This window comes from Biomphalaria glabrata, chromosome 7, assembly GCF_947242115.1.
Source record: "Biomphalaria glabrata chromosome 7, xgBioGlab47.1, whole genome shotgun sequence".
NCBI classification, from domain to species: Eukaryota; Metazoa; Mollusca; class Gastropoda; family Planorbidae; genus Biomphalaria; species Biomphalaria glabrata.
Window position 1 is genome coordinate 8,906,310 of NC_074717.1, and position 15,607 is coordinate 8,921,916.

Below are 15,607 nucleotides of genomic sequence, written 5' to 3' on the forward strand. Positions count from 1 at the left end.
GGATAAGTGGTAAAGCGCTTCGCTTCTGAACCAGAGACCTGGGTTTGTATCCTGGAATTTTTTAAATTTTGGTATCTTTGGGCACCTCTAAATTCACCCAGCTCTAATGGGTACCTGACATCAGAAGGGGGTAAAGTAAAGGCGGTGGGTGGTTGTGCTGGCTACAGGACGTCCTTGTTAACTGTGAACCACAGAAACAGATGACCATTACATCTTCTGCCCTATAGATCAGAAGGTCTGAAAGGGGAACTACATTTAGGTAAGTTGACTCAAAATGTACTATTAATGTACGGTACTTTTATTGTGGTTTAGAACATAAAAAATCACGCCAACCAGCAACTCTTATATTAAAATATTTTTATTAGCATAAAAAAAGAAATTCCTTTTTTTGTTTGATTCCAAATGTCAATGTGAGATGAGGAAACTAGTTTTAAAAAAAAATGGACCACATCAGTTGTGACTGTGTTACTGTGCTCTAAGTCACTTGTCAGATACATCACAAAGAACAGCATCATATTTTAAATAATCAAAACAAAATTGTGACAAACAAAATATGCATTTCTATTTTCAGCGCCTCCTCCTGGATCTACTTCTGCTATCACTTCTGCTGGATCGACTTCTTTCTTGCCTGCGATTCTCTCTCTCCCTTTCCCTTTCTCGACTTCTTTCCCTTTCTCGCTCTCTTTCTTTTATTCGCTCCAATCTTACAGCTTCCTGTACAAGAACATGAAAATAATGTATTTTAATCAAAGGGCTTTTCTTTTATCCTGGTGCATGAAATTACCAGAACTTGCATTTAATATTATCTCAGAAGTTCTCAAAATTTTAAAAATTGCTCACTCGTTTTTTTAACTCTTCCTTCTCTCTTTCTTCAGCAGCAGCTATTTTTTTCTGCCTCTCCTTTTCAAACTCCTGTTTTTTTAAAGCTCTCAGGACAGCCTGAGTGGGAAAATAGAAGAAACAATTGTATAAAACTAGTTAACTATGAGCTCTGTATATACAATAATAATTTGTTGTCTAGATTGTAACAATGTTTACAAAATTACCAATTTTCACTAACCTGTTCTTCGGTAAGAGGCAACCAATAAATACAAGGCACAGCTTTTGTCTTGCGGAAAAGATCATCAAGCAGTTTCGCTGGTGGTTCCTCTTCAGATTTCGTCTCTGAGAAAGAAAAATGTAACAATTTTTTTTTTCTCCGCTAAATACATATCCAACATACAAAAACTCACAAGAATTGTACCAGTTTAGTTTTGATCAAGCGCTATCAAGTTGGCAATACCTTTTTGTTTTTTATCTTTCTTTTTTTCCTCATCTTTCTTTTCTCTACTAGGATCTCTGCGTTTTCTTTGGCTCTTGTCAACAGATCTTGACCTTCTGGGCTTTTCTCTTTCTTTAGAACGGGAGCGAGACCTGAATTAAAACATGATATAATTTGTCAATTTAAAAGGCACTCTTCTTTTTTTTTTTTTTTAATTATTACATAATTATGATAAAAGCATTCAACTTCAAACAATGTTTCTCAGTTTCAGGATGGATGTATCTTGTGACTACTTGGTGGACCAACTGTAGGTACTCAGAAGAAGCAACATTTTAAAATGAAATGGACAGTTTATACTAAAAAAAAAAAGATATACCTGCGTGCCACTAAAATGACTTTGTCAAAGATAATTTTAGTGCGCACTAATTATGACTTACTTAGATAACTGTTGAATTTTATCTCTGTCCCATTCCCTAACTGGATTCTTTCTTTCTAGCTCTCTCTTTCTTGCCCTATCTTTTTCATCACGCTTTTCCTTTTCTTTCTCTTCTCTTTCTTTTTCTCTCAACTCTCTGACCTTCTGTCGCTTCTCCCTCTCTTCTTCCTCTTTTTGTTCCTGCAGTTTCTTAGTGTCAATGGGTTTTTTGACTGGTGCAGGCTGAGGCACATCACCTTCAGACTTCCTGTGCTTTACCTAAGTGGGTGCAAGATGTCTCAGCCATATTAACAGTTAACAGGTAATATTGAAAACAAAAAAATTCCTAGTCATTACTTACATTATTTCATTGTTAAGTCTTCAACCGCCATAAAAATTTGTATCTAATGTAACCATATCCAAAAAAATGTAATGTAGCCTTATATACATAAAAGGTAGAATATCTATGAATTATATAATTCGACACAACAAGAAAAAGTAAATTTAAGGGCTTACATCTTTTATGGTGGCAAAATCTACAAGAAGAATTTTTGGATTGGACTGTGGCCATCGTGTCTTGTGCAGAGCTGCTCTTGCTTTCACTGCATCTTCCTGACATTTGTACTACAAAATATAAACAGGAACATGATGTCTAGTAAACTTAGGGATTAGATCCATTATTATTTGTCGACAGATTAGAAACCATGAAACACATTTCTTGACAATTTTCAAAAATAATTATTGAATCCTAATAGTAATTCAGAAATTGAGGTTTCAAAAACACAAAGTAAATGTGACCATGCCTAATGAACCCAAAGACTATGTGAACTACTGAGAAAAATCATTTCTATTTTCTATTTATGAAACATTAAGATGTCATATTTAGATGACAATATGTCATCACTGTGCTGGTGACCTAACCTTGTATACAAATATTTTTAAAAAATAGAAACTAGAATGATGTCATGCACTAAGAAAGGAAAAAAAAAAAAAGCTTTACTAGCCAATATCACATCCTTTACCTCAAAATATCTAGGATAGGCTAGGTTTGTAAATATTATACATGAAATCAAAATGAGTAAACTTAAAAAAAACTATTTCTTTTTCTAAATGTGAGAATATTATAGAATGAATAATGGTTTCATTAAGTGATGGGTTCTATCAGGAATACCAACAGATATTTAGACACATTGTACTAAGTAGACAAACAGAGAGGACAACAATTGAGTTCCTTTCCCTTGATACAAGCACAACAAGCATTACTCACAGCTACTAGACAGTGTGACTTGATATCATTGATCCAAAAGTTATCCTCATCCAGTTCACCAGACCTCTTCAACAACTCTTTCAACTGACCAATAGTAAATGGTCGGACAAGACCAGATATACGAATAACTCTGTCTGGTGTATTTCTGGCAGGAGATTGAAGCCCAGAGACAGGCTCTGGTTCATCTACAGCAGGTAACAGAGGTTTAATGGGACGTGTAGAGGCAAATACACGCTCTGAAATATATTTTCAGCAGCAGAGAAGTCATTTAAATAAATTAAATAAAAAATTATGAAAGTTCTTTTGTAATGATATAGTAGACTGGCAAATAGTAACTATTGGGAATTTTATTAATGATGTGATAGTAATTTAAATTCATTATGCAGACTTAGCCTAGAGACCGAACTAAGTGACTTAGCCTAGAGACCAAACTAAGTGACTTAGCCTAGAGACCAAACTAAGTGACTTAGCACCTAGAGACCGAACTAAATGACTTATCCTACAGACTGAACCAAGTGACTTGGCCTACAGACTAACTAAGTGACTTAGCGCCTAGAGACCGAACTAAATGACTTAGCCAAGAGACTGAACTAACTGACTTAGCCTAGAGACTGAACTAAGACTGAACTAAGTTGACAGCAAGTAGTAAAGGCGTATTTTGTTTAAAATTTCGTGGACTTAGCAACATTGGCCTGTTTCTTACTTTATCGGTTTAAATATTCAGTCTTCGGGTAATTTATTTCTTTCTTTACTGTGTGTGTAGATTAATTCTTATAGTAAAATACATAATAAGAGCTCGCAAGTAATCAAGTCAAACAAAACTATCAAGATAGTTCATAGACAACAACACCAATCACAGCAAAGAACAACTACCAATAAACATTAACCTTCCTCTTTGAGGAACAAAATAATACCTAGCTATAAAATAACTGTAACCACTTTGACCAACAACTCTAAATCTTCAAGTCTTACATTAACGATGAACACTTAGGGTTGCACAATGTGAGGGCCATCCATTCTTTGATGAAGTCTTCATAGTTGTTTTGTTCCCTTGCTTCTCTTATTCTGTTTTGGTACTAAAGGCAGCAAGAAGGTCTGACTTTCACAAATCATGATCTAAGCAGGCCACATTTCCACCCCAACCCACAATGAGAACACTCATGTTTAAAATTAGGAATTTTAAACCATTATTGTGTGCATGCTTATCACACAAAAATCTGTACTAGCTTTGCTAGTGTCTCCACTCATTGATATTTTTTTTTTGCTTTATTGAGACCCATATGAAAATCTATACACTGAAACAAAACATTTTAAAGACAGCAGCAGCGTTAACTGAACCAATCAAAATAGCCACACAAATTAGTATAAGATATTGCAAGACTATTGAACTCTTTTGATAACATGCTAGAAGAAAATTTAAAAATTCAAAGTTCAAATTCTCCAAATTTTCCATTCACAAATAATTGAGTTTTACTATTAATTTTGACTTACCCTTATTTTCAACTTCCACTGCTTTCTCTTTCTGGACTGTTTCCGTCTCATCAGGAAGCTCCTTCTTCTTTTTAAGTTTTTTAACTCTCTTTTTGTCTTCTTCCTTGCTTGTTTCATGTTTGACAATCTTCTTTTCTGTTTCCTCAGATGCCTGCAACTCTTGCTTAAGCTCATCATCTTGTAACTCCATGATTCTGATATCTTCTGTAGCATTCCCATCTTGAGACAGCTCTTCCTTTGCATCATCTGATTGTGGGGACTGAGTTTAGAGAAAAAAAAACAATGATTGTATATATAAAAAAATAAAAATTTGATATGCTAAACCAGCGTTTCCCAAACTTTTTCCTTAAAAGAACACCACAAATTTTGAGCATTTAGCAGAAAACTACATTTTTTTTGGTCAAATTATGTTCCAAATTACCAATTAAGAATCAATTCTTTTCCAATAGGTCTAATCACAACCCACTTAAGTGTACAACTAAAAGTTATCAATAGATATATAGGTCTTAATGTACTTCTAAGTACTTATTCCTGGATTAAAGATAGTGGATAAATTAACAAGTACACTAATTTTTTAAATAAATATGAACAACAGAGTTACAATTCTATTTTTTTTGTTAACTATTACATTAGTATTTTAGTTTTTTATTGTTATGTTCAACAAAAGTAAGACTTGTAAAGGAGTTGGTCCTGAAGTACAGCGGTAAGTGCACATCAAATCACTTATTCAGATAATGCACCAGGTACCTGTACATTGGCTTTCTTTATTTTCACATCTCTTCTGTCTTCTTCATGGTCATCATAGTCTAATGTATTCACCATTTCTGTGTCCATATCAAAGACAGATTCAGATAACTTCACATCACCAATGAGATTCTGCAAACAAAATAAGATACAATTTATAAACATTATTAATATTTTAATTTGATAGTGTGAAAGAATAAACTGCTGTTTTTAAGGAGTCTTATCAACTAAGAACCAAAGACTTAAAGACTTTTATGGATTTGTTCAACTTCAAAACAGTTGTGTCCATCAACTGCCTAAGGAAGAAAGCACTAAATACCTTTAATGAATCTGATGAGATTTCAATGCTGGTGGTTCTCTTAACTGGCTTGGCAGCTTTAGATGTCTTGGATCCCCATTTCCTCTTCTTAGCAGTCTTGTCCTTCTTCACTGTACCTTCTTCTTCTTTAAAGGTAGAAGAATTTTGAACAACTAGTCATAAAGAATGTCTTCTAAAATATGTATTAGCTTTCTCAAATGTTAGAATATCTCTAAAATTAAAAAAAAATTAAAAAACTCTTGGACTGACTTTCTGTTGTCTTGCTGTTACCAGTTGGATCACTACCGTTGTCTGGCACTGTTTCACTTTTGACACTCTGTTGGGCTACAACTTCTGGAGCCTGCACAAGCAAAGTATAAAAAAAAAAAAAAACAAGAAAAAAAGTGAGTCATATTTCTCATTATTAAAACAGCCAACTCATAGTAAGCCACATGTGGACAACTATTATCAACAAAAGAGAGCAGCTATTGGAGATGTCTCTGTTTAAGAGTTGCCTAGTTCCAGATTGGTCCCTTTGAAGAAAAAAAAAACCTCCCACTAATAATAGTTTAGAATATTTAAGAATAGTTTAGAATATTTAAAAATAGTTTAGAATATTTAAAAATAGTTTAGAATATTTAAAAATAGTTTAGAATATTTAAGTACTGATGCTGGGATAGAAGAGTTTGAGATGCAATATGGGAAGAGAAAAAAAATATATTGGGGCAAAGCTTAAAACAATTATGATTAGTTAAAATTAAAGTAATTGTTTTCTTTCTCGACCCCCCTCATCTTTTTTCATACCAAAAACAAAAAAGAGACCCCCATTAACTTTGATAAAGACAAAAAAAAAATTGGGACAGCCCATGATATTCTTGTATCTGAAACTTGAAAATAAAAATATAATCAAATACCACCAGCCATTGCCCTTGCAAGGGAAAATACAGTGACTAGTTTTGCCTTCCAGACAGATGGTAATTCATTTAATTCACAGACGATTGTGTTGGCAACTCTCCCAGGAGTGACTTGCGAGAGAAAACTTCATTCTTGAGATGAGACAGTGACATGGAAGGTAAAATTCATTTCTTGAGATGGCAAGAAGTCAACAACTGGATGACCAAGGTGTTGGTGTGTTTGATTTCAATCAAGACTGATGCTGCAACAAGACTGATGTTGCTACGTAGAGTGCAGTCAGTGTCAATATAGGAAGTAGTATAACTGAACATTTGTTGACAGTTACAAACGTGCTGATGAATGTCCAAAAAGTTTTTAACACTGAGTTTCAGTTACATTAAAGTGCTTCGTTAACATGTACAGGAAAATGTTTGTTTGTAGAGGAAGTTTATAGGCACTTGTTAATAGGATCACAAAACACACTTTTCATCTTAGGGACACACAAAAATATAGTGTTCATATATGTCCATGAAGTAATTAAGCAGGCTTCATCTGTAGCTGGTGCTTCTATATGGTGCACATAATTAGTAAGTTCAAGTCTTGTTCAAGATTGGGGAAGTCAATAATGTGCAGTCCTGAAGAGTTAGGAATTCACTTTGTTCAAAGGTTTAAAAAGTTCAAGATGAACTGATATGTTGGCAGTGAGCAAACACGTTTCGTAGTGTCATGTCTGCTCAAGTGTTCGTCCAACAAGTAGAAGGTGTTGAGGTAAAATCGCCAAACAGGATTCATGATAGGAGCCATCACAAGTAAGCCACATTGGAAGCTGCCGTATAGGGGTGAGGCACCCAGTTCTGGTTGAATTTGTTGATTTCTGTGGGAGGCATGTGGGGGGACAATCTCAAGACGTCTTCATCCTGGATCTAGCTAACAGGTTGAAGCAATGCAAGGCAAGTAAGGGGACATACATACACACACAATGACATTTTTATAACTAGTTCAAATATTTAATGTAAAATTATTTTTTTTTTTTACTTTAACAAAATATAATGAAAGTTCTTTTTTTTTTTTAATTTAGTTTTTAAATTTATGTTTTATTACTAAAAGAAGCATGATTGTTGTAACAGTTCTTTTTTGTACTTGTTTTTTTTTTCTCTTAAAACTAGTCAAGTACAAATCTATTTTTAAAGTGACGAAAAACAAGACAAATACAATATAACTAAGTCTAGTCCACTAAAAAGAACATAATGTTAATAGTTACCTTGAGTGTCTCAGCCTGATCACTGTCTTTTGTTTTCTGTACACTTTCATTCAAAAAAGAAAGTCAAATAGAAAAAAACTAGTTAAACAAAAGCAACATTAAATAAAAGAGACACATAGTACCAGTAACATAAAACCACAGCAGATGCCCATTTTGCAATAGATACGCCCTTAAACAAAAAAAATTAAATAGCAAAAACGTTTAGCTCTTGTTTCTTTCACATTGTGAGAGAAAGTTAAATAGGAAGAAAAAGTCATGAAGGCAACATCTTAGTAGTTTGTTCGGTCGGTCCTAAGTTGACATACTTCTTGATGCATTTCATAACCCAACACTTTCCTAACTACATACACATATTATTTTAAGGTTTCTTTAGCATTATGTCCTCAAACGTCCATGTTTTAACTCTTACAAAATTATATCAATAAGACTAACCAACCTAGATACATCTTTTTTAGACTTGTTATCACCATCATTTTTAACAGTTTCTTTAAGAGCAGGTTTCTGGGCACTTTGGCTTGTATCTGGGGTCTGGGGGGGAAAAAAACACAGTTGTTTCAAATCTATTTATTTTTTTAAAGAATGTAAAGATGCTAAAACTTTAGTAGCACCCTAAACTCTATAATATTTAAATTTGACAAACTATTTTGTCTTTTTAGACATAATTATTGAAGTGAACAACATGACCTACCTCAGTCTTGGTTATTTCCTGTTGAGGCGATGGTGACTTCGATGGCTCAGGGCCTTTTCTTGGGACTGCTGCTTTACGTCTGCTGCCAGATGAATCACTGCTGCTACTGCTTGATGAACTAGATCTAGACCGAGACCTGGACTGTGAACTGGAGGAAGGGGATCTGACTGGTTTATGTTTTGGTGATTTGGATCTAGTCCTTGACCGGGACGAAGATGAGGAAGAGGAGGAAGATGATCTTGATTTCTTTTTAGACTTCTCTGCAGAAGGACTTTTAGAGGAAGACCTTCTGCTAAGAACTCTTCTGTTTTGTTCACTAGAATCTTTCTCAGACAATGTTACAGGTGTTTCTGTGCTTTTAGCTTGAGGCTCAGTTTCTTTAACCCTATCACTGGTATCCACCGCAAGATTCTCTGAATCCTTTTCTGAATGGGATTCAGTCTCTGTGGTTGCCACTGATGCACTTTCAGTTGCTACGTCTTGGATATTGTCCTTTACAGTGGTAGAGTCACTGCTGATTGATTGAGGTTTGGTTTCCAAATCCTCAGATTTACTAACTTCATCTTCTTTGCTGCTGAGAGGTTCAGATGTATCCATTACGGAAGATGCTTCTTTTGGTGATGCTGGGATTGCACTGACAGATGGCACATCAACCATTTCTACTTCAGATTGAGATGCCAGAGTTGTAGCCTGAGATATGGTAGCACTTTCTTCAACCACCTTATCAACAGGTGTCTCCCCAGCTGCTAATTTTTGCCTTTTCTTGGCTTGAACCGCTGGTGGCTCAGCGTTTTCTTCAACCTCAGCCTTTTTTATTTGGCTTACAACTTTGTCCTCAGCTTCTTCAAGCTGATGTTCTGGGGTGCTTTTGATGGCAGCACCACGTCGACTAGATCTTCTGGTAGACTCTTGAGATATCATTTGAGGTGATCTAGACCTTGACCGAGAGCTCACTGAATTAGTACTGCGCCTTTTCTTCTTGGGGGCAACCTCTTCTGATGAAGAAGAGGATGACCTTGACTTTGTGGCATAGTTACCTCTCCGCCTACCCCCTCCTCGTTTAGAAGCCCTCCCGCGTGCCTGTCGACCCCTTCGACTCCTTGAGGGTTTTTCAGGGGTTGGTGACCGGGAACTGAAATGACATGTATAAGAGTATCTATCAAGATATTAAAAATGTTAATGTGTATCTCCTTTTCAATTGTTTGAGTCCATTGTATTTTTTCTATGTGTTCAGATCAAATTAAGTTTTAAATCATTTGTATTATTTTAAACCATGTTAGCAAAAATTGTTACGATACAATTACATCGTGTCTGAAAAGGTGCAGTATAAATTTATAAAAATATTTTATCGTAAATAACACAAGATATGCATTGTCTATGATACATTGGCCCTACTATGTTGTTAAGTATTGTGTAAGTTTTTTTAAACCCTACATTCCTAGTCCAACAGAAAGGACAGACAATCCTTTAAAATCTCAAATGACCATGGAAAATCATGTACTCAAACTATGGAATTTGATATTCCTAAGCTCAGCATAACTTGCAACAATGCATTTGTTTATGTCAGCCTAATTGTATTTCTACATGTATATAATATCCAAAGAAATCTTGAGAACACAACCACAAGAAGTCATAGTTAACAATTACAGGAAACTTAAATCTTGGCGCATGAAAATAAGTTATAATATTGCTAATGAGAAGCCACTGCACTCTAAATCAGTTGGCTTATGCTCTGTTCTGTTTCTAGTGTTGTTTTTGTAAGTATTAATGTAGTTTTATCTTTGTACATTTTTTTTATTTAGAATACACTGATTCACTTGGCACCTACATAAAGTTTAACATTTGAATAAAAAATTATTGAAAAAAAAAAAAGCAATATTTGTGACTAAACCATGGCTGTATAAATATTTCACTTAAACTTATTGACAGAAGAATACATTAGGTGTGAATATGTTAAGTAACAACAGTTGAAAATAAATTAGTGATAAAATATTGCATGTGTGAAAGGTATTTAGTGTTTTGTTCCTCAATTTTCTTCTACAGCATCTCAATTAGATGACATCAGTGTAAGCTTCTGTCTCCACATTTTCCACTTCATTCCTTGCAGTACCAAAGTAGCTTCTACTTAACTTTACCAAAATGTATGGGTTCAGAACGAAAGGACATAATTACAAAAAGACTATTAAATAATTTAAAAAAAAAAAGGTTAATCAAAATATTCATATCAGGTTAATTTTTCAAAATTTAACAAAGATTTTTAGATATTTTCAACAATGGCACTTTCTTCTGAAAGTAAAATACTCAAAACCACGTAGTAAAGGTTAGAACATTGTGTAACTATGTCTATCGATTGAACCCAAGTACATTACGTCAGCAATGACTTTTACGGTACATACTAACTATATGCCTCTTTCTTATCAAACAATAACACAACAAATGTCATCTATAGGGGAAAAACTTATTTTTATTTTTCTTCTGCTTTATTTTGAAAATAAACCAAAACTTGTAGTTAGAATGAATGCCAACATACATGAATTGTTCTTAGTGAACACTGAATTGAAGAGATACAACAATAGATGAGACAGGCTGCAAGCAGCAACAGAATGTTAATATAAACAGAACTACAGATGGGTGTATAACAACGTAAACCTCTCAAGTAAAGACTATCAAAATACTTCACATTATCACTGCATAACCAACAAATACAAGATAAATAATATGGCTAAAATGTGTTTTATCTCAACCAAAAAGAATGTCACAATCATAAAACATAACACTATGGTTTTGAGTATTTGAATGCCCATTAATTTAGTTTCAGTTTAAAGTTAACCAGGGGGAAAATATGTCTGAACCCATAAATTTTGAATAAAAAAAGATATACAAAATACAATTTAAACATACAGTTGTTTTTTTTATAAAAAATGTTTGAATAACATTAACAATATCCAACAGAATATGGCATATACTGGCAAATTAAAAACTCAAGAAGTCACACAAAAAAAAAAAAAAAAAAGAATTGTCATATTTATTATTTTTAAAAAAATTCCTAATACTGAAATAATGTGATAAGCATGCACCTAATTCTAACCAAACAAAATCTACTTAGTACAACAGTGCTTTCCAAAAAATTTATAGTGGTATTTTTCAGAAATTCCCCATGTACAGTACCATTTACATCCCCCTGTTTAAGACATAATAATAATATAACTCTACTTCAACATTGTACTGTGGTAGATGCACAAAAAGGCTTTAAGAACCACTTTAGTTAGTGGCTGTGGGTAAGAAAGTTCAATGAAATATGCTCATACTCAGATAAAAGCATTCAAAATTGCTACATAAGTAAAATAAATGTATCTAAAAAGTGAAGACACTTTAAATGTTTAACCTGCATTAAGGCTAAACAATCTCACTAGAAAAAAAATATGCTTCCTCCCCACTGCCTTTTTTTTTTTTTTAAACTCAGCCATTGTAAAAAAAAAAAAGACAATAGAGAGCTTACAGAGATCAACATGAATTAAACAATCAAAGAAAATATTTACAATAATAAAGTAATACAAACTTAATATAACAACAAATTGTAGCAAACATATTTGGTCATCATCCACTGTAATTACAACACAGAAACAAAGGCAAAATAAAATAAAAAATATTCATCTGAATAGTCTTTCAACATTTAAGAATTAAGTACACTAACATTTCCTGAGCTTATTCTTTTTAATTAAAAAAATGTGTATATCTTAAATGAAATAAAGCCATTCATTAACTTTAATTTACTTCAAGAGTTTTAAGATAGAGATATTCTTTTAGCAAATAGCAGGGATCTGATACAGGTGAAAAGAAACCAATGTAAATGATTCATTCATCCTCCTTGATCACAAATTACTTTTATGAAAATACTGATCTAAAAGCATTTCAATTAGGCATCTTTCAACACCTTAGTTAAAAAAAATACATAGTTGAAAGAAAGACAAAGAAAAAAAGATTTCCTGACAATGATACCACTATTATTGTCAACAAAGTTTTTGATATGCAGTTGGCCTTTTTAAAAAATAAATACAACCAAATACTGTAAACAATATATTTAATCACTATGACCTAATGCTATTCACATTCATTCTATGAAAAAAAAAAAAAAAATGAAAACCAACATATGATGATTGTGCAATGTATGCAAAAGTATGAATTAACATTTACAACAAAAAAAAAATTATTTAGATAAAAAAAAGGCTGTACAAATAACAGATAGATTTGATCAATATGTTAACAAATATCTTCAGATCAAATAGAAGTCTTCTGTCTGTATATGAATAGAAAGTTTGATATATATCTGAACAAAGTAAACAGCGCCCAATGTTAATAAATTACCTGGAGGATGATCCTGACCGTGTCCGTTCTCTAAGTCTTTCACTGTCTGGGGTGGGAGATCTAGAACGCTCTTTAACTACTTCACTTTCTTGACCGTTTTCCCCTACAAAAAGATTTCATTAGATGTCAGTTTTAAGAGCATTAAGTTTATATGTAAAATATTGTACTATCTTCAAACTTTTAATTAACTTAAAGGAGTTAACAAATGCTCAATGATGTCAAATCATATAAAATAAATAAATTCAATGGCTTCATTAAGCTATGACACATAATTTCCCTATTCTGATGTAAATGATGCTTTTGGAAAAAAAGATTGTCGTGTAGCTATCAATCCAAGTCAATAGTACTCTAACATGCAAATCCCATGACTTTGTCAAAGAATCATTGCTTAGCTGGTTATGTGAAGTAAAGAGGTGTTGGTCTAGATAGAGCTAAGGCCTAAACATTTTAGAATTACTATTGAATATGTTTCTACAAAATATTTGAAAATGTTAACTAATGATAACCTATAACTAAGCAGTTGTATATGTGCCAGTGGAATAGACGGATAATACTTGCTCCCATAGTTCCATTAGTTAAAAAAACATACATTTTGTGTTTGATAAAAAAAAATGTAAGTGTTTAATAGTTGTACACTAGACAGTCTGTCTTAATTATTAGATTGTTGGCTTATCTATTTAAGTATTTACTTTTGCTAGATCTGTGATAGGTTTAGCAAAATCTATCTAGAAACTAGATCTTGAGATCTTATTCACTTATGGTACTAGGACTATTAAGAGTTAGTCAAATTTGTTATTAATTACCAATATGTGACAATTCTAAATCTTGTAGATTTAGATCTATCTAAATTTAAAAATATTCTATGTTATTTATTATTTATAACATTTCTACATGCAGATGTAGATACTGGTATATAGAGTCTAAATCTACTAACTTAACTTTAAATCTGTCAGAATATATCTAATCTAGTTTTAGATCTAGATCCATCATTAAAGGGAAACTCCGATGTTTTTTTTTAAATTTGAGTTATTGACATATTTAAATTCTGCGTAAAAAGTTGTAATAGTAGACATTTTACCATTTTTTATTTAAATGCTTAGAAACATTTATATTTAATAAATTAATCAGTAAATTCTTGACATCTCAAAAAAAACGGGGTTCTATGAGATTTTGTTTTAAGCTAGTTCATACGTCACTTCCATCAACAATACTGAAAGAGAAACTAGATTAGACCAATCGTATCGCTTCATTCTTACAGTAGCTGTTAGGCTTAGTGACGGCCTAGTCCAGAGCTATGATACAGTTATATATACAATACATGTATAGATAGATCTAAAAGCATTAGGATAATCAACTCGAGAAAAAGAGTAACATTTTCATCTAAGCCTCTCTCTGTCCCAAGAAGTAAATAGTTCGTGTGTCTGACTAATTCGAACAAACTGGTCAGTGTAAGGCTAGTCGAGACTACGTGTAGTCGGTCATGACAAGACAACCAAGCGATAGTGTTTGTTGTGTGTTGAGTGGTCTAGCGAGAAAATACGGACTGCAGTGGTTAGTCAAGCATGTAAATCTACTTTTAATACGCATTTTTTCTTTGCTTACAAGATCCTAGACCTAACTGCATAGACCAAGATATATTTCTTTTACGAGAATGTAAACTTTGATGTATGGTCTCCTGTTATACAATAAGTCAATAGATTAAAACACATTTGTGACGTCACATAAAAACCTGGTGAAAGTCTGACTGTTTTGGATGCGCAGGAAAATTAAGTCGGAAAAACATCAATTACTAAGTTATTATTGCAAAAAAAAAAAAATCATATATTCTTTATCTGTAAATCAAAATACATATTGTATCAAAAATTGTCAAAACCATCAGAGTTTCCCTTTAAAAACTCTAGATATAGATTCTCTACTGGTTTGATTTCTAATCTTATTAAAAGACTATAATATAAATAATCAATATACCAGTATATAGATCTGGAGCTAAGATCTAGAAATCTAATCTTGATATAAACTTGATCTACATTGACAACAATCTTATCTTGTGACAAATACAAGGATCTAGTCAGTCAGTTGAATAATTTATGATTAAATTATTAACATCTAGTTTTCTGGATCTTTTCTGTCTAGAGTCAAGATATAAATCTAGATTTAGACTTGAGTAAAGTGAACTAATGAGTAACTAAGTTAGTAGATATAGAGTAAAGTGCGTTTCACGGACAGTGTGACCCGTGGACAGGTCACTGTATTTTCCTCTATATCTGTTTTATTTTGATTGTTTCCTAAAAGCTACTACATAAAAACTGTGCATGCCCCATTTTTGTACATTTATGGCACACATGGTTTAGCCATTCACTTCACGTCTGAGGTCAACTTCAGTTCAAAGTGAACAGGTAAGGAAATTTCCTTTTTTTTTTCCTTGGGAAGAACCAAGTAGGTCACGACTTAAGGCTATTTTTGGGTCTCACGTTGTGTCAGTATAAAGAGACTGATATATTTAGCTTGTAAATAGGTTGGGAAAGATGTGGTTTCTTAGCTTATGCTGTCCATAGAACTAAAATTTTTTTTTAAATCGGGTGTCCGCAAAATCTTACGCTTGACAACAAATATGAGGTCGAGGACAGCGGTCTGATAAGCTAAAATGCCCTTAAAAATGTTAAAGATTTTTTTTTAAATTATAAATGTAATCTATATAGACTAATTATTTTAAAACTGTTTATATATATAGATCTAGAGTCTATATTCTCCCACCGCAATCTCTCTCTCTCTCACTCCCCTCTATGTATATGTACGCCTATGTATATATATAGATACATTTAGACTGCATATTATATATTATTTAATTATTAAATTTATTATACTTAATCTAATCTAGATCTATAAGAGTCAACACAATTAATCTACAACAAATAGATCTACA

The 15,607-nt window shown here is 32.8% G+C and overlaps 1 protein-coding gene across 1 annotated transcript in view; it reads right to left on the reverse strand.

The window, feature by feature from the left end:
* Positions 1 to 340: 340 nt before the first annotated feature.
* Positions 341 to 15,607, reverse strand: part of LOC106070641 (apoptotic chromatin condensation inducer in the nucleus-like) — a 33,306-nt gene continuing 18,039 nt past the window's right edge. The window contains exons 6-20 of the mRNA XM_013230583.2: positions 12,685 to 12,787; positions 8,320 to 9,451; positions 8,068 to 8,159; positions 7,632 to 7,674; positions 5,747 to 5,837; positions 5,498 to 5,622; positions 5,182 to 5,310; positions 4,435 to 4,693; positions 2,944 to 3,179; positions 2,193 to 2,300; positions 1,699 to 1,955; positions 1,283 to 1,413; positions 1,061 to 1,164; positions 841 to 939; positions 341 to 714 (exon numbers count right to left, since the gene is read on the reverse strand). Of these exons, the coding sequence (XP_013086037.2) occupies positions 568 to 714; positions 841 to 939; positions 1,061 to 1,164; positions 1,283 to 1,413; positions 1,699 to 1,955; positions 2,193 to 2,300; positions 2,944 to 3,179; positions 4,435 to 4,693; positions 5,182 to 5,310; positions 5,498 to 5,622; positions 5,747 to 5,837; positions 7,632 to 7,674; positions 8,068 to 8,159; positions 8,320 to 9,451; positions 12,685 to 12,787 (3,056 nt within the window). The 3' untranslated portion in view covers positions 341 to 567. The remainder of the gene's footprint in view (positions 715 to 840; positions 940 to 1,060; positions 1,165 to 1,282; positions 1,414 to 1,698; positions 1,956 to 2,192; positions 2,301 to 2,943; positions 3,180 to 4,434; positions 4,694 to 5,181; positions 5,311 to 5,497; positions 5,623 to 5,746; positions 5,838 to 7,631; positions 7,675 to 8,067; positions 8,160 to 8,319; positions 9,452 to 12,684; positions 12,788 to 15,607) is intronic.